Here is a 26574-nt window from a genome sequence, read left to right on the forward strand (position 1 = left end):
AGAAACAGTCAACAACCAAGTTTACTGACCCTGGTCAGAAGAACAGCCTGTCTCTTCCAAAGAGCAGTGTAAACAGTGCTGCAGAAGACTAAAAACTACCTGGCAAATAAGCCTTGGTTCAACTCACCAAACAAAATTTTGCTCGCAGAACAAGCAAGACATCAAATAACCTATTCTTGAGAACTGTGTTGGTTTTTATCAGTCTTTTGATGAGAAGTGGAGCAAAGATGCAACAAATGTAATGTCTGGTACAAATCTGGAGATCAAAAGCAGAGGCTGTTCCTCGTCTCTTACCAAAAACAACAGTTCTGTAACTGATAATTTTTAGAATTACTGTATAAAATTATTTATATATATATATATGTGTGTGTGTATATATATATATATATATATGTGTGTGTATATATATATATATATATATATATATATATGTATATATAAAAGAAAGAAGACTCCAGAATACTTTAAGGCATCTGGCGCTGAAATCTTTTAAAGGTGCTAATAACTCAGAAGACCGAGTTCTTTTTCCAAGATCCCCATGATGGAATGTAACCAGTTTTGCTATTTCTGAATAAAGCATGAGGGGTTTTGTTTTTTCAGAATGGAAGCTTAAGACTACTTGAAGTTTTCCTTACAAGGATATACAAAACACATTGCCAGAAAGATAGTTTGTACATTCAACAAATGAAGGCATTTGCTAAAGAAAGGCCTTTCTTATACCTGATTTGAGTCTTCCCCTTCAAGTGCATTGCACCTTCCCCCTCAGGTGAAATTAAATGGGTCAGTCTTAACAAACTGCTAAACAGAACAAATATCAGCAAAAACAACAACAAAAAATGCCCTGCATAAAGATTTCCTGTTTAAAGTATTTCTGTTATTTGCGTTTAGCTAAAAAGATGGATAAAAAGTCAATGACCAATATGAACGACTTGCTACCCGTTGCTCTATTCAAGCAATGTATGGGTTAATTTATGTTTTTTTTTTAAATTTATTTTCTTTTTTTACATTGATATTTGATACATAGAGCTAGTAATGTCCTGTCAAAATATGTGAAGAAGCAGAATCAGCATTTTCAGAGATTCCTAACATTTTTGTGYGCATTCAAAAAGCTCGAGTATCAAATTAAATCTACCTTATAGAYAGACAGCTAGATGTGTCAGGGTCTCACGCCGGCGGCTCTGCAGCAGCCAGCATCTTGGAGCTGGGCTCTGGAACACAACTTACCAGAGACTCATGCAGTGCTGAAATGTATCAAAACTGTAATTATAATCTTGTTTCACAGACGTATTTCTCATTGATTTTGATTAAAACAAAAACAAAACCTTCAAGATATATGGCCGAGAGAATGCACTCTTAAGAGTTTCTGAAAGTCCTGATACCTGGTACTTTTTCTCTTGTAAGAACAAACTATTGAGAAAAGGAATGGGCTCCTACAAGTTCGCCCTCGTGTCCAGCAGGCTGCGACTCTGCGGCTCTGCCCCAGCYGGCCAGCAAAAAGGGCAACGGCAGACAGGCTGCGGCACCGGCCCCACAGGCTGTGCGCGCTGCCAGGGGGCAGCTCCCTCCCCGGCCCTGCTTTGGGGGCTCCAGAGAGGGGTCTCTGCGACGACGACGGGTGCCCTCGGAAGGGCTGCGCCAGCTCCCGCCTCCTTCACCTCCTTCCTGCCCCACAGCGGCACGCCGGGTGGCCGGGCAGCCTGCAGCACTTTGTCACGTACCTCTGCCGCACGGGCATCACTCTGCCGAGCCCTRTCCCTACTGCAGACACCTGGAGCTCCGAAAGTTACAGACAAATCAAAACCCAAACGCAAGAGACCCAAGCAAACAGGCTAGCAACTGTGAATGAGGCCACGGGGCCTACGGGCAGGCCAGGTAAAGGGCCAGGTGATGTGGGACGGGGACCTGGTGGCGAGCGCAAGAGACAAGGAGCCAGGAGCACTGCTTCTACGGGCCAACCTGAGCCACCTGGTTTRGGGACAGGAACGTGTCCCTAACCCTCTTCTACTTAGCACCAGGCTTGGCACAGGGCTCGTGCTCTGCATCACTGTGTGAAGCTCAGTTCCACCAACCTCCACGGCATGGGCTACAGCACAAGGAGCGACGCACCAGRGAGAAAGTGTCAGAACCTGCCAGAGCAAAACAAAACAAACAAAAAAGACCYGGATAGTGACAGTATAGTTCATTTGGTAACATCCTGCTAACAGCACTAGAGATTGTTACCAGACCGTGTGCTGTGCAGGGCAGCAGAGCAGAAGGCAGGAGAGCACAGGGGGATCCTTACGGCTCCCCAAACCAACACAAGCTGCATCCCTGCTCCAAGCCCTACAGCATCCGGGCCCCTCCTCGAACTGCAGGGCACCAGGAGGAACCCAGCAAGAGGATGTCACTTCCCTCCCGGGATTCCCCAGCAGGACCCCGAGCCCGGCCGCAGGAAAGCTACTGCCTGAGGGAAAAGCAGGGCCGGCCTCTCGCTCCTGGACTGGGCTCTGTGCAGGACGAGAACCTGCCTGGTCGGCCCTCAGGCCGAGGCACTGGGTTGGGCCTCAGGTTACTTCCTGACAAGGAGAGAGCAGTTCTGTATTGGAGTTACCCATTTGTCGGGAGAACTGCCCGAAATGAGAAACAGTGGGTTTGCTTTGGTTTTAGACCACTTTGGTTTTTCTCACTGAGAAACAGTATTTAGCTTACAGCAGTGCAAAAAACCTTCCGAAGAGCACAGCATTTTCTGTGTCCTGCAGAGATCTGTTACTTTCTAGTCTCTCCCGCACCACTTCAGCAGCAAGATTTATTCTGCGCCCGACCTCAAAGAGGAGGAATCTCACTAAACATGAAAAAAAACCCTGAAGCARCATAGCACCTGCTTGACTTTTTTAAGCATGGGAATAGTGTCTTTACGCGGAGGTGCTTTGCTGAATCAGGACCTACCAACCCGACACAGAATCTCTCTCCCACTGCATTCTTGCCGCTATCAGCAACAGCCATTCGAAACCACAGCTCGTACCGTCCTCCCTCTTTCGGCAGGATGGCAACTTCAAACAGCTCGAGTTCAAGAGAACCCCTGATGCAAAATTCATTTTAAATAAACTAAGGTGAAATATTTGTAAAGTATCTTTAATGAATTTGYTGTGTACCCTGCAGTTAGAGCTTTGGCTTGAAGGCACAAATATTAAGGCACAATAAATGCAAATAATGTATACATTTCAATGTGTTGTGCTGAAGATAACTTTGTACTACATGGTATTTAGGTATAATGACATGTCATTCAAACGTTTCCTCAAGTTATTTTAATACTTTTTTCTTTGATAACCTGGATAAAAAAAAGGAATGTATGTTAAATTATTTAAATATTTCCTCAGTGCAAATGTAGTAATTTTCTTCTAAAGTACAGAAGATTGATAATGATTTTTCAGCATTTGGATTTCTGAAAAAAAAAAAAAAAAAAAAAAAAAAGAGTAATATTTACATTCATCTTGGACAGCATTATTTCAATTATTTATCAAAAAATAAGTATATAGTACTTTTTGCTATCAAAAAGAAAAGTTGCTTTTTTTTTTTTTTTTTGGCTTGTTCAATTCTTGTTTCCACCAACCTGCAAAACAGGTAGAAAGGCAACTGCATTAAACAACTTGTGCACTACCAGATCTGCTGTTTAGGTCTAGTTATTGCGTTAAAGTGACACCAAACAAATCTTCTCTTTGCTTGCTCTCCAACTATTTCCAARGGAGAAAAAGGACACATCTCAATGTTTTTAAGAAGCTCCAAAAATGCAGCCTAGATCTGTTAGGTGTCCTGCACCTGCTTAAATAAAAGAGATCTCTAGCACGTAACTTCCCAATAAAAACCTAGTTCGCCTAATCTCCTCAGCAATAAAAACATACTTAGTTGGAAAGGAAAACATGTATTGCACTGAAATTAAAGAAACAGGCACAGAAAAAAAATAACACAAATATTTCTTCTCAGTATTAAATAGAAAGGATGTCCAGTGCAAAGAATCGCCCCCCTACTCTTGCTCATGGCCAGTCACTGAGTTTGGATAGTCTCGGGTTTCCGTTCTCCGGGAAGCGGCTGCGGGAATCACAGTGCAGTTTCGGTGATCCACACTCCCGAGGMAGGATCCAAGGAGCTGTCCGTGGCAAGCTGCCCATTCTGAACAACTTCGGGATAGTTCTTACTGAAGTAAACCTAGGACAAACGTTACATTCGGTGAGCAATTCAAGATTAACTGCACCTTAAGCCTTTAGTTTCAGATAAAATGCTGGAGATTAATACAGCAGGGGTATATTCATTTTGATAAGGAAAGAAAGCAGGAACTTTGGATCAGTGGCATTCAGTGTCACTGAAAAATTAGTAAAATTACAGTGTGATCTTAGATTACAACAGAGTCTGAGAACTAAACACTCAATCTGGAGATCCACTCAAATCCTGGTAATTCAGATAAATAGATATATGTTATCACTTTACATTAAGCTGATAAGTAAAATCATTTTACTAGCTCAAAACATGGAGATAAATTAAAAACAGGGCGACAAAGAAGCTGTGAAATCTTATGTCTGCACAAGGGTTTCTCATTTTCACACATAAAATGAGCACAATGGATTTGGATGTTAATATCAGGTTGTAATCCCTATATTTTACAAACTATGATTGACAACCATTGAGACTTCGTGCTATACGTATGAAATACCCCAGCGTTTAATTTGTGCTGCAGAGCAGTTATAGGGCCTATAGAAATGTGATCTCTGGATAGCGAATCACAATAATGAAAGAAGCAAAAGCTCCAACAATGACTCGACCAAGCAACTTCTCTAAAATGTAAGATGATACCAAATAATAGGACAGTTCTTTGCCGAGCCTTTGAGTTCTTGAATCCTACCAATTTCTAGCTGAACTAGAAGAGATACAGCTTCCCTGATAAATGTATAATCAGAACATAAAGGAAATGAAATGCTGTCAAGTCGCACTGTTCCACAATCATCAGTTTTTAGTAACTGTATCATATCTCCGTTCCTTGACAGATGCGCATAACAAAATGAAATAATGTCAAGACTTGTGTGCTCTTATCTAGAAATGTGCCGGGGTGAAAGAGGCCTTCACACGCATTTTTTTTCAAAGAATGGGGAAAGTTTTGTTTGAGTCTTTAGGAACAGAATCCACGCTATCTGTGCGGGGCTGACGCGTGCCACGAGCCCAGGCCCACGCCGGCACGGCTTGCGGGACGCTTCTCCGGGGGCCGTTCGGGAGCGCTGTCGACACCGCTCCGGGTGCTTCAYACAGCCAGAAGGCACGTGGGATGCAAAGGAAAGGGTCACACTGCGCAAGTGCTCCCGAAAGGAGAGCTGCTGTCCWGGGTGCGCGGCGCTGACGTGCTCTGCCCGCCTCCCTGGGGCTTCCAAGGGACGCGAAGGTCTCATGTGCATGAGCCAAAGCAATGGATGTCCTGTTGAGAGGCATTCCTCGGGAAGCAGCCACGATGGGAGGCACCAGAGGGAAGTCAATCAGGTGCCTGGTTGCACACTGGAAGCTCCCTTGCATATTCCCATCCATTTCCTGCTTTAAAACATAACTTGGACGTACTTTTCCTGTAGCTTTTGAATAGCATTTTATTTTTAAAGTTAATAGAAAACCTTGGCACGTTACTAGAGATGTAATGAAATGGCAGCTGCTTTTCAACTGTCTCATTGCAATTCTTCCCCTGAGCCCAATCCCTCAAGATATTAAATGCCCAAGTCTTTATTCAAGCTTCTTCCGTTGCCAACTGAGCTGCAACCTTTTAAAAAGTAATCACTGAGGTGAGATAACAGCTAGTATTTTAATATTTACACATCTGTCATAGCTTTAATACAAAATCATCCTTACTTTTCCCTCAAAATATTCAAGAATTGATTGACAGAAAAACAGCCCTATCCTGCTGCCACCAAAGTTTGTGGAAAAGCTGCTCTCAACAGGAGGGCACATGAAGTTTTGTTCATCTGAGTAACTGAACACGCTGCTTTAACTGCCTCGTGACTGTATCTCGCTTTCCCATAGGATTTTCTCCTAACAGCTTCTTGTAAACTGAACAAAGATACAAGCAGCTTTCTCCTAGGGCGTTATTCTGGAGTCAGGTCTAACGGTGCAAAGCGCAGCCCTAGCAGCCAGGCTCAAGCCCTGCTCAAGCTGCACCCTGCAGTCTCCAGCTCGAGTCCTATCGAGCTGGTTTCCTTCTGCATTTGTGCAAAATTCRGGGATACTCATGGACCTAAACACACAGGCAGAGAGCATGTTTGGATCCGTTGCGGAGACGGAGYGGAAGTTTCAGGAGATATTATGATCTTGAATGGTTGGATCTTTCAACATTAGCTAGGATACCGAGGAGAGCCTTGGAAAATTAGGCTTCCAATTTAAAGTGCCTAGTCACCTGTGATGGTTATTCATATGTGCGTTATACACACTTAAAGAACATTATATAGAAGCTACACTGGTCCAAAAAATGCATTTGATGCCTCACCTTACTGAAAGAAGCTCTTAACACAAGYACGTTCTGCCCAAGGTTCAGGTCCCAAATGCAATAAATCAAGTGATCACCGTCAAAGTATGGCCCCCTTCCAAGCCATTTTATTTAGCAACCCACTGCAATGCCTTTAGAAACACATACACATGCCATATTACCATCTCCTTTAATGTGCAGCGTGCTGGTTTTCAGCAATGGAATAAAAGCTGCTCTTCATCAAGACAGTTCTTAGTAACCACAGTCGGAATGTAGGAGACCAAGAGCAATCCGTGCAGCAGACGCACACAGAGCGAAAGGAAGAGCCACGAGAACGAGCTCTTCTGACTGAGCAGCTTCCCTGGAAGGGTGCACGGAGCACCAGGGACATCCACAAAGAAAACCCTGAATGAATGTCCAAGTCATGTCCAAAATGCCCAAGTCATGTGAACAGCAGAAGCTGTAGCTGTCCTTCTGGATAGCTGCAGACGGGAGATATGGTCTCTCAATGCCTACTTTTTTGGACTGAGCATGGATAAGCCCCATGCTTTGCATTCTTGGCAGATGCTGAAGCTTGTATCTGCCTTCTAGCCTGGGAGGTAGCAAACTGTTTCATGAAACCACATTTCAGCAGAGGCTGGTTCCTGGATCTCTTCCCTTCCTGTACAGAATCACATAACATTGATGTGGTAACTGCAGATGACTATACGGGCAAGTAACATCAAGTAATTATTTTTATATATTTTGAATTATCTTTGAATGCAATTGTGCAAGGGGGAAGAGCTGCAGGGAAGGAAGGAGAGGCAGCGGGACACGGCTACATCTCTGCCGATGACAGCCAGGCAGCTCACCTCTCGCCATTCCCGGGATGGAGCCTGTGGAAGCTGCCCTTCGCTTTGCAGACAAACACTGGCCRCGGGACCTCCAAGCCTCATTTACAGGCTCCTTTGTAGCCTAATTGGTATAAGCTCCAGATTGCCATCCACATACCCCGAAGAGCATGGCCATCCCATTAGACTTCTAGTAATAAAATACAGGGAGTCCCATTGCAGTATTTGGGGAAAACAGTTGGACTYGTTAGATAGTGTCTAGTTAAGGAAAAAAACCTGTTTGCAGCGTTCTGCAATTCGTGCCACACGTGAATTTGTGGTCTATGTTCTTAGCTACAAAGCTTCACCTGAAAAACTCCCTGAAAAAAATGCAAACATAGGATTTTAGTCTGGATTTTTCTTCCCCCTCTGGAAAAAGAAATCCTCACAACCAGAAACTTATTTCCTAGCCATGAAGCCAAAAGATGGTCAAAAAGAGCTCCTCAGTCAGAGGTCACTTTCTATCTTCCTATCTCTGCTTCAGCTTTCCATCTGAAAAGTAGAGATGACAGAGCTTCACCTCGGAGGCATATTATGAAAATGAATCCATTGATGTTTCTTAAACACCTTGATTGCCAGAGGAATGCTCACAATTACATTGATAATTCTGTGCCCTGAGAAGGATTTGAATAGTAAGTAGTAAACAGGCACAGAGCCTGGTAAGGAACAGGAGGCAACAAAACATTCAATGAGCACCATTCATCACCTGTGCAGAATGAAGCAAGGGTACAAGAACAAAGGAAGAAACAGCACAAAATGAAACCATAATCTCACTTGGAAAGACAATAAAATAATGTGCTGATACTGATCCTGAAATGAAAATAGTGTGAGTCTTTTTAAAAACGCAGAAATTATACAACTGAATGCTGGGCTACGCAGCCTGTAGGATGTTTTACAAGTTTTTGTAAGACCGGAGTCTTCCATAGGAGTGTATGTCACATATTATTAACATTTACTCTTGCATGTATGTATGGACAAATGCAAGAAAACCAAATTGTCTTGCAACTCAGTGTACATAAATATATTCATCATTTGAAAGACTGTGCATATCCCACTGGAAAAGCACTAAAAATGGGGAGTTAGTCTTGAAAAGCCAATTCTTATGCGTAGGGGAAGGTCTACCATAACACTGGACACATGAACTTGCAAAAAACAAACTGCAGAGACCATCTTAATTGACCCTTCTTTTGAAATTACCCGTTTCGCTGTTTCCATGAGAGAAGCTGCTTCAGTCTTGCCCACTTGTTGCACCATTTTGTAAAACAAGCCGTCTTTCTCCTGCAGCAAAATGTAAGGCTCACCATATTCTTTTAGTCGTCCTGCATCTAAAACCTGTGAAAGGAACAGAAATCAGCTTAGTAACACACAGAGTTCCAAAGCAAGTGCTAGAGCCTATAAGCAAGGTGTGTGGCGCACTATAAAGCTCTTCAAGGGCTAAGAGGGATTTGGTATCCTGGAAATGAAACCTTAGTGTCTTCAAACAGCCCTTCAAACACTTCTTCAGTTTACAGACCAGTTGTACTATTTCGGAGTGCCCTCCAGCCATTCTACCTACAGGAATCCGAGGCAAAGTTATGCAGAATATGGAAATACCATGCTTGTGAAGCCAACAAAGCAGCCTGTAAGATTCATTGTGTAAGAAAGAAACAAAGGCCTGTTGTTGCGAGGCCGAAAATGGGCTCTGCAGTAAACAGCTGCAGGTACAAAACAAGCAATAACCACCAGGGCGATTAGGGGAGAATACGCAGGCCTTTTGGATTAGAGGAGGTGCAGATGTAATTAAAGAAAATGAGGGTGTTGCTGGAAAGATAAACAATTGCTTGCATCTTTTTTTGCCAAGGACACATTAGAAAAATACTTACCCTGAACCTATTCGTTCTACATAAAAAAGATGAGATGCCACCAGACACAGAGGTACCCCCAAAGAGGACGAGAGAAGATAAAAAATGACAGATAAATTAAATAGGTATTAGTAAGTCATCAGAGCACAGAGGACAGTCATATAGTCAAAAATATCTGAAGAATTTTAGAGCAGGTTGACTGAACCCCTAAGAAAATATACCAGTGCTGCCATTTCCGGACTGCATGGCAGCAAACACTGCACCCACATTTTGAAAGGCAGGAAGTGATGAGGCAGGAAACTTTCGGGTGAGTGTATTTTCTTTTCAGATGAGCCCCTAATTTAGTCAAAGGCATCATTAAAGTGGAAATACAAGACACACAGCAGATCACAGGGCAGCAACTAGCTGCAGTAAGAGCTGTACATCACAAATCTGACTTCTTCAAATGCACCAGAAGAAAAGTAAAAGCACACATGGTTTATATGGATTTCCAGGAATGTACCCCCTGTAACTAAATGGTCACGTTACAAGAGACAAAAAGCACTCAAGAACTTGTAGAGAAAATTAAGCTTCGAAATACACAGTGTATTTTTACTGAGGGCAAAGCTTTGTGGCTGGGAACTGGTAGGTACTGTGGTAGCAACATCTGTGCTAGTCATCAGCAAAAGGAGCTATGAGCAGAGTAACAAACCCCCACATGACACAAAAGCAGGCAGGTAAGTCTAGACCAGAAGATACCCAGATAAACCCAACTAACCTGAGTAAATGAGCAACACAATAGCTGGCAAAAGTCAATATTGACAAGTGCAATATACTCAAGTGGAGCATATTGGCTTATGAATTAATGGTATTGACTCAAGGAAGAAATTTAGCACTGGTTTGTAAGTTCCATACTTCGTGTGGAGGAGGAGCAATGTCAGGAGATTAARAAAAAGCTATGTGAGAAAATGAAGTAATACAGAAAATATAAAATATTATATATCATATTGTATAAATAAAAAACTGGATACACATGTATAATGCTGAAAAATGATATTGCCACAACAGAAGGACTTCAAGGACTCATTATCAAATATAACTGTGGGGTACATATTTGTAGAGGGGGGGGCGGGAAAAAGTTCTAAAAAACTGGAGCCGTTCACATCAGGGAAGAAGTGAATAAAAGGTATTGTGAGGACAACTTCCAAAAGAACAAAAACCCTGGAACAGCAGCGAGCCTGGACATGAACTCAAGCTGCCGGCTGGAGCACGTGCCCCTGCCCGGGGAGCCCTGGAGGCCGCTGGCCCCGGGGCTGGGGCTCCCACGTGGCTGCTCCCCGCTCCCAATGGATGCACCGGCAAGGCAACCAGCGGAGCAGCCCGCGCCGGAGCTGAGAGAGGCTCCGCTGGGACCTCCTGGTCCCTGCTCCCAATGGATGCACCGGCAAGGCAGCCAGCGGAGCAGCCCGTGCCGGAGCTGAGAGAGGCTCCGCTGGGACCTCCTGGTCCCTGCTCCCAATGGATGCACCGGCAAGGCAGGGCCAAGGGAGGCTCTGCTGGGACCTCCGAGAGGCCTCCAACGCCAGGGCCGGACACCGGGGGCGAGCCCCCCATCCGCAGGCTCCCCGGCACTACGCGCATCCCGCTGGAGCAGCTCCCGACCCAGCCAATAGCAACGGCAGAGCCGCATCTCGTCTGGGACCCCCATTTGCCAGGAAAACCCAGGAAAAGTTATTGTCTATTCCCAAAAGCTCCTGTGCGAAAGCAGGCAGCCTAGCCTGGGATTTCCTCCACGAGAGGCACGCAGGATTGTCCGGCATCCAGCAGCAGAGCCTCCCAGCTCCAGTGGCACCACACGGCACAGAAGGGGTAACCGCATACACAGCACGCGCAGTACTCTGCCTCCAAAGGCCTTTCTTGCCCACATGGGGCTATTTCAGTACACAGTCTACCCCTTATAATGTGGGTATCTGAAGGTAAGGTATATTGTTATATAGCTATATAGCTATTTCATCATTATCTTTTACCTATTTCTGTAAGTCATAGTGAAAGAGAGCTGGCCTAGAAATGTAACAATCCAAAACCTTACTCCTCCTCGACATGTTTTGGATAGTCAAGTTCAAAAGAGGAAAAGAGATTTAGGGTAACATGTATCTAGAAAACAAATTACTGACATTTTAAACAAATCATTATGCTATTAATGTCCTTGAGAAATAAAAAAATGCAAGCTTGTCTCAGGAAATAAACAGAACGAAGAAAATGTGGTCCTTCTTAAAAATGTCAAATGAAAAAACAGCACCATTTTTATAACTTAGGAATACTCCATGCACCGCCTCAGCTAAAGAAAAAAGAAACATTTCTATTAACTGTTCTCATCTACGTGACAATGGAAAGAATTYGAGTTGATTCACTTGAGAGCTCTACCTTTATATACTTATACATTTATTAAAAAGTGCTTAGACAAAGAGGCAGGGACTCGTCTTTGAAGAAATATGCGCTGATAAAATTTAAATAAACAAACAGATACTTTGGCTAAGGCTTTGCATACTCTTACTCACTGACTCCAAGCCAAATTAAAATCATTAGGACTTCAAAAAGCAAGCTAATCATTCAGGAAAGGTGGAAGCTGCTGCTTGCTAGCCACGTATTTTCTGGGCCGCTCGCATGCAGCTCTTATCACGGCACAAGAGGAGCGGGCTGAGCCCACATGCATTCCCAAGGAGTTGTACCTGTGGAACTTGCTGCAGGAAAGCCAGCGCGGCGGGCCGGCGGTTTGCAAAATCAGACTGGCAAAGCCAGCAYGGAGGACGCACGGAAGAGCACGGGCCTTGAACTCAGGCCGGGATTTCCTCATCAGCTTCAACACAGATCTATCAGAGTCAAAGATTTTAGACAGATCCTTTCGCTTTTTCAGTTCCTCCACCTGAGCACTGGCAGAACAGCTCAAATAAAGCCTCACARTCCTGCTGTGGGTGTTAACTGCCCGTGAAATATTTAGACACCCCAGAGTAAAACAAAATAAACACCAAGAAGTATAGAACCCAAAGCACTTGTCTGGAAACCAGGGCCAGATTCCCCAGTCCCTGCCTTGCACCAACAGCCTCTCTTTAGGTCTCCTGCACTCTCTTTGCCTGTCTTGCGGTTAGACCCTTACAGCTCCAACAGGATCTTCCCAAGTGGATGAGGAACTCCTAGAGTGAAGTATCCACCAAGTGGGATGTTGGCACMTGTGCCAGAGAGCATGCAAGGAAAATTCTTGCTAAGGGTGGACTGAAACCCTATACTTCTCTTCAGTAAAATCCCCATGTGATCGAATCCCATCTCCCACTATCTAATGTTTGCTTTGGGTTGAACAGTCGGGCACAGTGACTGTTCATCACAGGCCTGAAATCTTCAGGAGCCTAAGTGCTGGGCAGGAGGCAGAGTAGGTTGGAACAGCCCTTGGATGGACACGAGGCGCAGAAGAGGAGAGAAAGAGGGGAATTAAAAACACCAGGAGAAGCCGAGAAGCAGAAGATGAACCATTGGGAGTTGAGTGACCTGCAAAAGCAATCCTGAAAACTCAGCATTAGCCACATGGATGTGCTGTTTATGGAAACACTTGCCAGCACAGAAGTGCTATTTGCTTATGCCACCAGAAGGCAGCTGAACTAAAACTGCACCACGTCTGGCAGCCACAGGGTAGTGGGCTCCATTTTTGCCTCACTTGTGTTCTACCAAAAAACCTACCTCTCCTCAAGCTCCCCGAACCCCCAAACTGCTGTATTTCCATTCCATAATCTCAGGACAGCTTCTGTACAGGCAGAAGAGAGGAAAGTGCTCTGTAACTGAGCCATCAACTAACAGCCCAACGAAGCCAAAKTGTCCACAGCAAATACAGACTTCAGGGGGAAGCTAAGGAGGTTTAGTGGCTTTATCTGAATAAAGCTCATGTTATCCATATCCAGAATTCTTCCCTCAGCAAGATTGGTTTAGACACTCAATACATTTCTGGAGCTCTTTTCATGTTGGCATCTGCGCGTGACTTAAAAAGGAAAAAAAAACAAAAGAAAATGACAAAAAGGAAAACATAAAATAGTGAAAAAAAGAAATCAGAAATCCACTTTACAAAGAAAAGAAGAGAAAAACAGGGCAATGAAGGCAAAAGAAGATTATACTCTATAGAGATGGCCCAAATTTCTTTTCAGACTGCAGGAGCAGGGCAGCACCTATTCTCTCTGAGGAGTCCTGTAAGGATCTATGCTGTTCTGCCACATAGGGCTTCTGACAAGCAACCATTCACTTTGTAAGGGAATCTAGGGTTGTTCTGGCGGGTTACCACAGGCAAACAAGCCTCACTAGCCACAGAAAAGGAAGGAACAAACACCCTTCAGATGGCTGTACCAAACAGCGAGGCCTTATGGCTACCATGGACACAAAAAGAAAGTTCTAAATCCTGCATTTTCCAACTTTCAGCAGCAGCAAGAGCAGACAAACCGAGAGAACAATAGTTATAAAACATTCTGGGAAAAAAAAAGGACAAGGTTGGAAGTGCTCAGCAACAGGGGAGGGGGGCATGGGAATTTATTTCAATTATTATTGAGGAATGACTAGTATTCCTATTCACGTTCATCTTCACCATAAAGCCAGAGGGGAAATGGGACATTTAAGAGTTGATCATAAATGTTTTTATTTCCTATTCAAAAGGAAAATAATTCAAGCAAATTATCTCCCAGGGAATACATCTGATTTAATTTAGACTTGGAGAAGGCATCACCGAACAACAAAATTATTATAAAAGTTCAAAACTCTGCTAGGAGTGCAACTTTAAAACAATGTTTCCCTCGGAGAGCACGCATCAAGATGATCTTCAATGAAGTCCTGGGAAGAGGAGAATATTCAGGAGATGCTTCTGGTCACATCATATTATAAGAAATACATTTACTGAAGACAATACACAGCTTTGTGGGAAGGAGGCAAGAGTCTGTGTCCCAGTTGGCAGGACGCTCCGATGGCTGCTCTGCCTCTTCCATCTCATTGTGGTTTGTCCAACAGCTCAGAAACGTGTGCACCCTTCACTGAAGAGTCAGCTGTGAAGGTCAACCTACCTCAACAGCTTCACAAACATTGGAGAACATGGAGAACGGGGCAGATAATAATTCAGGAAGCAATTTCAAGGGGTTGTTGGGTTTTACATTTCTTCATGGCTTYGGTTTTTTATTTGCAGGGGGAGTGACTCTCCTTTGGTTTTGTTTTCTTTTAGTCTTCAGGTTTAATCTGAGAATTCTCCAAGCTCCTTTACAGATAATACACAAATTGCTTTCTGCACATAATCCCCCACCAACTTCGGTGTCAAACACTGCACATTTCATATATCATGTGCCAGCTGAGTACTATTCTTTCTTCCTCCTTCTGAACAAAGTGAGTTTTTATCTTCTACATTTAAGTATTATTTCCAAAACTTAAGAAATACTTCACCTCAGCAGAGCTTATTTTTCTATTACAATGCCAGGTCTGCCACTGATCACCGGGAGCTGAGATTCACCCCCCTAAAAATCCACACATAAACTTCAGTCATTTTGTTCTGCAACCAAAACTGGTGAGTTACTTTCTGCTAATWCTATTCCTGAGACACCTGGGAAACYGAGCACTGCCAGGTGAGTTGTTCTGTATATGAGTAATCTTTATTTTTCTTGGAGATGCTTATTCGGAGAACAGTGGATACAGGAGTGCAAGTCCAGCCTTTCCTTTAGAGCGTAGAGGGACCTGGAACCACTTCCTGCCAACAACAGTTCATGCTGAAAACCCTCTTCCTTGGCCAATCAGTAAGGCCTGTCCCATCACTGTAAAGCCACATTTCTAAATCTGGATTGCAGAAGGGCTCAAAGGTGGACCTGAAGTGTCAGAAGATACGCTTCAGCTTAAGTAATCCTGCTCTTAAGTACAGCTTTTGAAGGTCTTACAAAGCAGATAAGCTACAAGGAAAATATATTTTTCAAAAGGTTAAGGAATATTGTTGCAGCTGACTGGGCATCTCTCCTGGTTTTATCAGTTTCTTATAACAATGAATTTGCGGCCCGGCTGCCATGCACCAAGTTTCACCTTATCAGGAACTCTCTGCTCAAAGCATCAGCCACCAGCACGTCCTGCACTGATTTACACTCAGAATAACACTGGAGTTCTGAGAAAGCAARGAAAAAACATTCTCTAAAGAGCTGCTGGCATTACCAGCACAGTGTGGATGCTTTTGAAGGAATGTGATCCGATTGCCCTGTCCTTATGCCTATGGAAATGCATCCACGCAAGCGCCTGACAGGACGAACGATGGAGACTCATGGAACGCTGGCTTGCCTCCCTGCAGCTCCTCATCCGAATGCTCCCAGCTGAAGTGCTGCTCCAGGAATTTACTGCTTTATTCTGGCAAAAGAGGGATCTTGCTGGGCGGCCCCCTCGGAAGCGGGAGCAGCTTTTAAGAACTGAGAGATGCCAACGTTATGGCCAGGTGTGGTTAGCGCTGACAGGGGGAACCACCACCTCTTCTTTAGCTTTTCAGGCTCCTTGGGGTTTCAGCTTCCTCCTTTTAGAGACTGCTGGGCCCGGYGTGATACCTCCAGGTGAAGGACCGTGACTGACGCACTCCAGTTGGCAACTCTTGCTCAAATGCATGGTTGTGGCACACAGCTCAGTATTTTATGCAAAACCTGGTCTAAACATCAATATAACGTCCCCTCTTAATGGTAGAACTACATAAACTACTCGGTGTTGAAAAGTTCCTCCTCACATGCAGATGGAGCGAAGTTCACTAGTCAGTATTTTCAAGACAGAGTTTTGGTCAAGAAAAGAGGAGTTACCAGTGTTTGTTTCTCTAGAATACTAATGGCAGGTGCAGAAGTAGGAATGGAGCAACTTCTCTGTGGACATCTGAATCCAGATCCACAAGTGACCTGAAGGTTTCAATAAAAAATAAGGTGCCTAAATAACTCGGGAGGGCATCCGATCCCTAGTTTTGAAGATTTGGCTCCTACTAGCTGCTGTAATCCACTGAGTAACTTATATATTCTTTTAATAGACTTCAACAGCACAAGCGGAACATCCACTAATAATTAATCACATTCAGGATTCGGAGATAATATAAGGTCAAAAACACTTCCAGCTTCTGTGCCATATCATAAAAAAAATCTTCATTTTATGCCCATGCAGTTCTTCCTACTTTGAATTTTAAGGGACTAACCAAGAGCTCTGAATGCAGCTCAAACACTTCTACCTTTCCTCAAGTTCCACCTTTTCCCAGGTCATCCTGGGGTCCAGGGAACATCCATGGCTTTTGCTAGCTGGCCCGTCTAGAGCATTTGCACGGGAGGGCCTGCACAGGAGGGCAGGTAGCTCCCCACCGAAGGGACAGTCTTGAACAGCCGCAGGCTGAAACTGCAGAAGTCGCCACTGTGGGCAGCGCGCGCTGTTCACAAAGGACGTTTTGCAACTAGGGCTGCATACTTCTGTGACATCTTACGACTCAGCCGTTCTCTTGAGGGGATTGTGTAAGTTTTACTGTAAAACACGAATTTTCCAGTGGTGGTATTTAAAATAGGCAGCAAAAATGTGACCAAAGGAAGAGCCAACAGCCCACAGCGCTAATGGCTTTGCCTCAGTGACACCACCTTGAGTGGAACACCATTTCCTTGCTGCATTTTCCATTCCTCCACCTAAAGCTGGGCCACCAGCCCGAGAGCTGCTGGTGTGAAGGTACCCCAGGGTAGTCGCTTCTCCTCCACGGTGCTGAGGGCTGTTTCCAGCCGGGCTGTGCACTCGGACTCCCTCACGGCCACTCCAGCTCCAGGACCCTCCTGTTTCTGGCAGCACAGCACTTGAGAAGCAAGCGCAGAGAGTGACCTCGGCCTGACTGCCCTGCCCAGCCTGGCGGGCACGGCCCTTTCCTGGCCGTGAGGGGTCTTGTGGCCAGAGCTCCTCAGACAGGGGGGAGTTTGCAGCGTGGATTTGTGCACACGCAGGACTGCCCTCACCCCATGGCCAGGCCACCGCGTTCCCCGGGGTCTGTTAACAGCAGGGTCTCTGTCCCAGCTGGCGGAGGGGCACGAACGCGTCCTGTGGAGCCACGTGCCAGAGCTCACCAGGCAAGAGCTCGCACCTCGTGCTCTGCCTCGTGCTGCAGCTGGCGCCCTGGACAGACCGACCAGAACTTCACCTTTCCTTCCAAGCGTCCAGGCCTGGTTGTGGTTGTGGGGCGGCCCGTGGGGCTGGGGGCCGCGCGCAGCCCCATGCAGCAGGCGYGGGGGCTGCTCCCAGCAGGCAGAGGCGGCTGCGCTGAAGCGGTGCCGCAAGCGGCCGCTTGCACCAAGGCAAGGCGCCCAGGGGCCACYCACCACGCAGGTACGACAGGCACTCGCACTGCTGGTGCCCTGACACCAGTCTGCGCTGCACAACTGACGTGTCTGCGTCTCCTCTGCACCATCACGCAAATATTKTGAAGGAGAAGTAAGTTAAAATGCCACTTAAATCCCACAGAATGCATTTTTTCCCCTCTCTGAATCCATTTCAGTGCTTTGATAAGGTCTCTGGCTTCTGAAGGGAAAAGGCACAGGAAGAAGATACCATATTCTGTGACTTATGTTTGATACTTACAGATGGGGTTGAGGTCAAAGGGATGTAAAAGCTTCTGATAGAGGAAGGGCAGCAAACTCAGCTTCAACAGGAAAAATGGCTGGTTATGTTTTGACCCCTGGGTCTGGCAGTGGAGCACACTGTATTGTTAACCTGAATGAATATTAGTCATTGCAGGACGTAATCACAACAGGTTCTCCCATAAATCAAACCTCTTCCCATGCTGCTCTTCAACAAAAACATCTTATTTGAATGACAATTTTTAATTACAAGATCAAGTCCTGCTTACATAGAGTTTCCATTTCAAAGCAGCCTTGCACTGATATGAAAAGTCTCTAGGAGAAAACATCTTTGTCATTGGATAATGCATGAATCTTGACTAGSCCACAGATTTCCTATAGAAAAATATAATGGCACAGCATTCAAAGTACCGGGCTCTTGCCAAATGCATATACTTAATTTATTACTGATTCACTACACCTCAACTTCTGTAAGCTTCTCTTGTCTCCTTCGTAAAAGCAGAATTTACATGAAAAAGATTTCTCAGTCTGGAGAAGAAATGAGAAGGGAGGAAGAGGAGTGGGGACTTTCTGAGACGCATGAGCAGGGGGGGTGGACTAGGTGATGTCTGGAGGTCCCTTCCAACCTGAGCCATTCCGGGATTGTGAGATGCCACCAGGAGCGCTGGGAGCGCTGCCTCCCCGCTGCCTCGGGCTGCGGCTGTGATGGTGGCCAAAGCAGGAGGCGAGGAGAGAGGGGCCAAGAGCTGCCGCCTGTCTGCCCTGCCGTGGGGCTGGGGAGCCCCATGGCCAGGGCCGAGCGGGGCCAGCGCTGGCCAGGCCGCCCCTGCCCGACAGGGGCAGCAGCCGCCCCTGCCCGCGGCCGGGAGCAGCCAGGGGGCTCCCAACAGAGGGRGAAAGGGGAAGGAGAAGGTGCCCTGTGAGCACCGGCGTAGGGGAAAACAAGGATAAAAAGGGAAAAGAAAAGCCTCCAAAAACCGCTGGATTATAATTTTATGGTAGTATTATTTGATGGCCTGACTTAACAAGTCTTTCCAACTCTGGTTCCAAAGACTGTATGGATACTTCCCTATCTCACCCAGGTGTTTGAAGTTTAATTAATTAATGTTTGTAAAGAGCGTTACAATTTCCAGATGAAAGGTCCTATGCAAGTGCAGCGGAGTATTACTCACCGAGGTGATTGGGTTAGAGAGTATCACATTACACAATACAGCTCTTCCCTCAATGATTTGAAGCGTTTGAAGTTCTGATAAAAAGTATTTATCACCAAGAGAGATAGAATGGAAATACGCTTAAGGTGTGACCTGGATTACGAAACCGGGGCTATGGTTTTGGGAACGGAACAAACGAGAATTTAAAACAACTCCCGAGGCCAGATTTGGCTACGGTTGTATGAAACGTATCCTGCTCTTCCTTTTCCCCCCTCTTCCAGTAGGGCTCCTCTTCTCCTCCTCTGACACCGAACCGGTTATTGCGAAGGGTGTGAGCAGACCTGCCACAGTTCACGTTCGGTTCCCATTTCCATACTCATCCAACTCGACATTTTCTCATGACTTCCTCAGAATCATTTTTTGCTGTTTTTTTTTTCCTTTCATGTTTGAGCTAACCCTGAAGGTGAACATTTTCTTTTTGCAAAGTTCTAGCCTGAATTAAAGCAAAAATTTGGGGACGGCACCAAACTGGGGACTGCAGTCRACCCACTCAAGGTGAAGCTGACATCCAAAAGGATCCAGGCAAGCTGAAGGGTCAGGCCAAGAGGAACCTCAGAAAACTGAACAGAAACACATGTGAAATCCTGCATCCAGCAGAGATTAAGCCCTGCACCAGCTGGGCAGCTCCCGCGTGGGGAGCAGCTCTCCCGGGAAGGAGCCGGGTGCTGGGGGCACTTGGCTAAAYGGGAATCACACCGTGCGCCACGACAGCGACGAAGGGCAGGGGCATCTTGGACTGCATCAACAGGAGGTGCAAGCAGATCAAGGGCAGTGATTTAGTGAGTGCTCATCACACCAGCTCGGCGATGCTGGGCCCATTTTTGGCCCCACATCTCAGTGCAAGAAACACAAGAGCAGAGGGGAGGGAGCCCAGCACAGACCCACACCGTGGGCAGGGTACTTGCTCCTCCGGGCAAGACTCGGGGAGCAGGGCAGAATCACGCTGAAGGGGACATGGTCTGGGGGGAGCTGAGAGCAGCCTTCCCGGGCTTGCACTGAGGCAGGCGGGGGTTGGACTGGATCTCCAAAGGTCCCTTCCAACCTTAAGAATTCTGGGATTTTAGGATTCTAGGTTGCCCAGAGAGGCCGGGGAATCAACCTCCTCGGGGGGTTCGGAGACTCAGGCAGACAAAGTCCTGAGCAAGCTGGTCAGAAATGAGYGTTGACCACACTGGGGGCAGGAGTTTGGACTACAAACCTCCCCAGGTCCCTGCCAGCCGGAATGATTCTATGGAAAGAAAAAAGCAAGCAAGCAATGAAAATAATAACCCTCTAGCTTATGTTCGGATTAAGTGACTTGTTCAAGATCCGAGGTTTGCTTTTCTGTGATTGAGCAATTTTGATCAAAATTTGCTTGAGGAACAACTTCGTTGTCTGTCAGAAGACAACTGTTCCGGTTGTCAGGTTCCGTATTTGCTCCTCCTTCATTTTTCCATCACACTTACCCTGATAGCAAACAGTTGGGATGTGGCAGAGCTTGTACATGCAGGCATTACCACGTCTAGAGGTCTCAATTAAAAGGAAAACAAATCCAAAAGTTTTAGGAACAGTGGGTAAAGGGATAACTGCACTTCAGCTTGTGCATTTTCACTCTTTTTTTTTAAAAAAAAGAATGTGCATCAATTTAAAATTGAGTAATATTAAAATATAGTATATTTTGAGGCCAAATTTTAAAACAGAAAGCCTTCTTTAGCCATGTTTTCTCAATTTTCCTAATATTGAGTAAATAATGAAACTTCAATGAATGTTGTTTTATTGTTAATGGCACTCATTTAATTTTTAGTTGTTCCAGAGGGACATTCTTGTGCGCTGGATTTTTAATGCACACTTTCATTATTCTTTCAAAATTCGGTTCTATCCCCTCTAGGAAGTGCAAGATTTCCAATTTGTATGGAAACAGAACCAATTACTCTGAATAAGGATGTCAAGAAAACAGATTTCTTAATGGGTCAAGTGTGTCAGTTTCCTTCTTTTTCTCTGTGTTATTCTTCTTGTCCTCCTCTGTCCCAAAAAATTACAGAAGTCCTCAGATCAAAATGAAGCAATATAAAAGGACAAAAAATGTTTTCAAAATTACTGAAGACTGTAGACCCTAAGGCACAACTTTTTGCAGATCTGCTCCTTAATACATTCTAAAGAGGTCATTAAATCATTCTAAAAGGACTGTATTAGACAATGCATGAGAATAAATGGCCTTTTAGGAAAGCAGAACTGTTAGTAGGGCCTAAGCTGAAACAACATAAAATTAAAAATAGTATTCTGACTCCAAAAATACAAGCAACAAGCTATACCATTGGTAATAAAGCAGAGAGCAGTTTGGGAAGATGGTTTCCTAGTTGCATGCTTTGCTCAAATGCTTTTTGAGTTAAAAAAAAAAAAAAAAAAGTCAACAAAAACATTTGCTTTTCATGACAACTGTATGATACTGAAGGTAAACTAAGAAAACATCTTCATGGCAAGAGCATTCTGTGCATAACATGTTAATGGTAGTAAATGAACCAAAACCCACAGAAATCCCTTTGGACAGCTCACAAACGCACACAGCCATTAATTAGGTCACACTTGTTTCCTCACAACTCTTTTGTTCCCTTTAGTTGCAGAAAACACCACCACATCCCTTCACACTTGTGGGGAAGCATTCACCAGGGAAGAAAATATTTATTTATTACACCTTAAATGCCTGCAATTACATGACTTATTAGGACAGTGTGGCTAGTTTCTCTCCTCAGAAGTACCATAATCACACACGTCGCTGTTTACTCTATGCATCAGGACACCGTTCACTTCCATTTTTTTTTAATGATTTTCAGGGTTTTCATTTTCAGCTCAATAACAAGATTTGGGGAGGTTGTTTTTTAAYTTTTTAAGGTCATCACTGAAAGGGGCAGAGTAATTTCTCCTTGAAGTCTAGCTGAGTTTGACTTCCACCTCTGAAGGCCCACTTTACCCACTGTGTCAGTTATTTGCTACCTGCCTGTGAAGCAAAGAGCTCCCTTCCTACTGCAGACATCTGCAGTCGGAGGGCTGCACATCATCCCGAGGATCCAGACCAGCCAGACTTCCAAGAGCCTGGGGAAGGACCATGTGCTCTCTGCAAACACTCAGCAAGGATGCTCCTTTTCCGCGCATGGCAGCGGGATGGAAAGGAGGGTGCTTCAGAGCCAGAGACCATCCCGGCTCCGCAGTAGAGAGGACGAGGGCAGCGCTTCCCCTGCTCTGCCCGAGCCTGGCCTTACACAGCCGGCCGTGGGCCCTAATTCACCAGCCTAGCTCTGCCTCTCCCACCTCGCCCCGCGTCTCCCGCCCCACAACCTCTGCCACTTCCTGCTCACACGCCCCACGGCACTAAGGGCCGCCGCTGTTGCCTCCGGTCCTCCGAGAGTGCCTCGCAAAGCTCTGCTGCTCAGCCTCGCTGGGACGGGCTCAGGCCTCACAGGAGGCAAACCACAGGGCCAAACAAGGCCAAACAAGTCTTTTCAGGTCACTCCTCCTGCAGGTTTATAAGTTCTCAGTCCCTGCTGGTTTAACTGGGTAAGTCTAAAGGATAGTTACACTTCTCCCCATTTCTAGATCAAAACTAGGAAGAAAAAGTCAATAAAATTCATCTTATCCCGGGAAGCAAAAGAATCCAGGTGGGCGCCTGGCTTACCATAATCTTGTCGCTGTCGATGATGGTGTTCAGGCGGTGAGCGATGGTCAGCACCGTGCACTGCGCAAACTTCTCTCGGATCGTCCTTTGGATGAACTCGTCCGTCCTGAAACACAGAAAGGGCCACGGTGACAAAAATGAGGYGCCCGCCCAGCCCAGCCCAGCCGGCTGGGCCGCACGCAGGACCTGGGCCCAGCAAACACGGCTCTTCCACAGGAACTATTTAGGAAGGGATTCCTGTGCTGCGGGAATACTCACTGCATTCGAGGACTTGCAGGCATGTAATGAAACATACCCCAAAAGCTGCCCTCCAAAGAYGGAAGGGAAAAGAATTTCTTCTTGGAAGGAGGACCATTGTCTCACTCTCAGAGACTAGTTCTCTAGGGTTTGATTACAGAAGGAAAAGCACTCCTATTAGCGGTTAGATTGAGATATTTTGGTTTATTCACCAAAAAAAAGGCACTAGTATYTGAAGCTTTAGCTTGTGCAAGCAGTGCAGAAAAGCTGGTGAAGGTGAATACTCTTCAGGGTGAATGGACTGAAGAGTGACTGCAGGAGTGCCTACAACTAAGGTTCTTGACTTCAACTGCACAAAGAAATACAGTAACCCAGCTGGTAAAGAAATCTGTTTAAATCGATCTTTAAAATCTTGAAAATTTGACTTTTCAACAGATAATTTTAAACAGAAAAAGAAAACTAGGTATATGACTAAATCCAGAGTTAACTGTAACTCACACCCCAAGGAAAGGGATAGATCCTTTCAGTAAAGAGTCTCAACCTCCTGTATGAATGAGCACCAAGGAAATCATAGCAGGAGGAAACAACAGGCTTGAGAATAATAACAATCAAGCTAGCGCAGAGACACTGAAGTACTGGATTGAAGTGAAAAGTACAACAGATTGGGAACAACCCTAAAAAGGAAAATAAAGTTATACTGAAAAAACAAACAACTACAAAATAAAACCAAAACCCAATGGTGCTAAAGTGCTCTCTAGMTGTATAGCTAGAGCACTATATATGAGCGTTAAGGTAAACTGAATAATTCTGATAAAACTCAGCCTTATTTAAGAACCTGCTTGCAGCGAGGTACTGACACTGTCTAACTTAGCGACCTGCAGTCGCCCCCCTCAGTTTGGGGGCCTGCCYGGTGCCCCCTCTGGCCAGGGCGGCCCTGCCCCTCTAGAGGGTCCTGCTCTGGGGGCTGCACAGAGGTGYCACCCCCCAGCCCGCTCCGGCCCCACCGACTGTGTGACCGCTCTCAAGAACAGGCGTAACGGTGACAGCGGAGAGAGAAAAAGGCAGGGTAAGACTGAAAAATCTCATCCGAGAGGGAGGGAAGAGCCAAAGGGCTCAGGATCCAATGGGTTTAGTGGGATCAAAGAAGCGGCAGCCTGGAATTCCGCACTTGAAGGCAAAGCGCTCACATCCAGGATTGATATTAAAACAGGATACTGAACGTTTATAAAACGGCTGCAGCACAATAAGTACTTTACCCAGAGTTAACTKAAGACAAGGAATATATAATTATATAAATGGGTATTTTCGGGTAGCTCTGCTACTCTGCACCTGGTGCCTGCAAAACTTTARCTGTTCCTCCAGTTGTTAAAAGTAGACGGAAAATTGAATAAAATATAACAGACATTCATGCCACATTAACAAATGTATTCCTCAGACAAATTATCTTTTAGGTGGAAGTACTCTACAGTGAAGCTGTCTGGACATGCACAGGCACTTGGTATCACGTCAAATCTGAGAGAAAAGACTTSTTCTGATGGTATCACGTTAGGAGGCACTAACAGAAAGGATGACCAATTTGGGGGTAAGACGATGACTTAAGCCAAGTGGAAGAACAGGATGACTTTCCCTAACAGGAAGCAGAACTTCGTGCCCTGAAAGGCTGAACACGATTTCCGTGGCCAAGGAAGGCTGAGCATCCAGCATGGCAGAGGAACAGCTCTCTCAACACAGATCACTTTATGCTGACCACAGAGGAGGTGGACGGAGCCTAACCTCTGCCCAAACCCCTTTTYGGGTAGAGTGTGAAAACCCCAGCCGCTGATGGCTGCTGCTGCCACGTGCCTGCTCCGTACGGAGTCCCACCTCCGCTCTGGGCCGGGGGTTTTCCCCACCAGCGGGCACTGCTGCTGCTGCCACGCGGGCGTCCTCGCCTGCGCCCAGGCACATTAAAGCCCTGCCGCGATTCTGCAGCTGGCAGGGGGAAACTTCAGCCCTGGCCTAAATCCCGGCTGCAGCCTCAAGCACCAGAGGGATGTGACAAACTCGTTTCGTGCCCCTCTTTTGCCAATAGCGTGGCAGCAATAAGCATTAATGCAAGGAACATGAGAACAAGGTCTGGGCCTCCGTCAGGGAAAGCTGGGGCCTTCTGCCTCCGCTTCCTCACWGAAGTGGAGGGACACGGAGGAATCCCTCAACTCCTCCTCCCAACCAGGCACCCAGAAAGACCATGAGCTCTTTAGCCCAGCAGGTAGGAGCCTCCTTAAGAAAGGCACCCTGCAACATCCCCGCACGCCGCCGATCCCAGAAACACCGGCGTGTCCGTCCCATGGATAATRCTCATGCATGTCTGCCATCCCCTCAGCAACGCCTCAGTGACAGGACTCTCGTCTCTCTGAGCAGAGAAAAGCCAGGGCCACACGTGGTAACGCCCAGCRGGGAAGGAGCAGGGCGCGTTCTCTGCAAGGCACAGCTCTGCACTGAGGAGCAAAGCAGAGCCCCAGCGCTGCTCCCGAGGGGGATGCACGGACAGCCTCTTCCCWTCCTTCTAGGCCAGCTCCAGTGGAGGCTTCCTGGAGAGCTGAGGAGCGCAGAGAAACGCTGCTTGCCTACAAATGGTGAAAACAGCTTTTAAAAGAACCTGAAATGACCTGCAACTCTCAGGTTCTGCCTGTTGTTATCTCGGGAGAATGGGTAATGGCTGAACATCCCTTCCTTTGCACTCATTTATTAAGCCTTTTATTTAGTATATGCATTCTTCATAGTACCGCCTCTCCCTGCATTTAGGTTAGGAACCATTGCTCATTCTTAGAGAGATGTTATCAATCTGTTATCTTAAACAGGTATTTCTTGAACATAAACTCAGCTCTAATAAGGCACTGTTGGCTGCATTGTGGGTGCAACAAAGGTTCTAAAATGAGACTACAAAGTAATCAGAAAAAGATCTAATAGCTCCATCTTCAGCTATCACATGCAGAAATCTCATGCAGACATGTCCACCTAGAGGAGCTGGGGCAGATCCTCCTTCAGCTTCCCAGGAGACCTTGTCTGCAGCAGGGCTGTGAGGAAGGCAGACAGAACCACCACCAGYCACCCGCCCAGGCAATCCTGGGCTGACAAAACCATGCAAAAGGCCAAGAACAGAACGAAGAGCTGACGGAGCACGGAGACTCTGACCCGTGGCAGCTGGACTGGCTGCAAAGTGCCCAAAGAGGCCCCATTTCTGTCCATTTTTGAAGGCATAAACGGGCCCTCTGCAGTGCTTGCGCGCACGGCCACTGCCTGCACCCGTGGCCAGACAGGGGCCACMCAATTCAGCCGCCCACTTGGGTGGCTCAAGCCCCACCGCCTTTCAGGYACCTCCAAAGCCCAAGACGCCACCAGAACCCCAAACCAGGGCTGCTGGGTGACAAAACTCAACCCTTATCTGATCAAACAAACATCAGAAGCGCCCTGCTCCCCAAGGAAGAGCCCGATAAGGAAGCACAAGGCGGTGGCGGAGCTGTCCTGCCGTCAGCGTGGGTTGGGAATYGAACCGCAACTTTCAAAGCAAGCCAGGATTTGGTCTATCCTTCTGAAATAGCTGACTGTGTAAAAGGGAAACTGTCTAAAGAGCAAGAATAAGTCCAATCTGAAGGAGAAGCAACGGGGCTGCTGAAACAGGAGCACCGGCTAAGTCATTATCTGCAGCTGGATGTCCTCTCGGG

The 26574-nt window shown here is 46.1% G+C and overlaps 1 protein-coding gene across 1 annotated transcript in view; it reads right to left on the reverse strand.

Moving 5' to 3' along the window:
- Positions 1 to 3705: 3705 nt before the first annotated feature.
- The window catches only part of ABCC4 (ATP binding cassette subfamily C member 4), a 136478-nt gene continuing 113609 nt past the window's right edge, over positions 3706 to 26574 (reverse strand). Inside the window, exons 29-31 of the mRNA XM_026040478.1 lie at positions 22634 to 22739; positions 8533 to 8667; positions 3706 to 4182 (exon numbers count right to left, since the gene is read on the reverse strand). Of these exons, the coding sequence (XP_025896263.1) occupies positions 4075 to 4182; positions 8533 to 8667; positions 22634 to 22739 (349 nt within the window). The 3' untranslated portion in view covers positions 3706 to 4074. The remainder of the gene's footprint in view (positions 4183 to 8532; positions 8668 to 22633; positions 22740 to 26574) is intronic.

Source organism: Nothoprocta perdicaria, unplaced genomic scaffold (genome assembly GCF_003342845.1).
Source record: "Nothoprocta perdicaria isolate Ctin4 unplaced genomic scaffold, notPer1 scaffold_259, whole genome shotgun sequence".
NCBI lineage: Eukaryota > Metazoa > Chordata > Aves > Tinamiformes > Tinamidae > Nothoprocta > Nothoprocta perdicaria.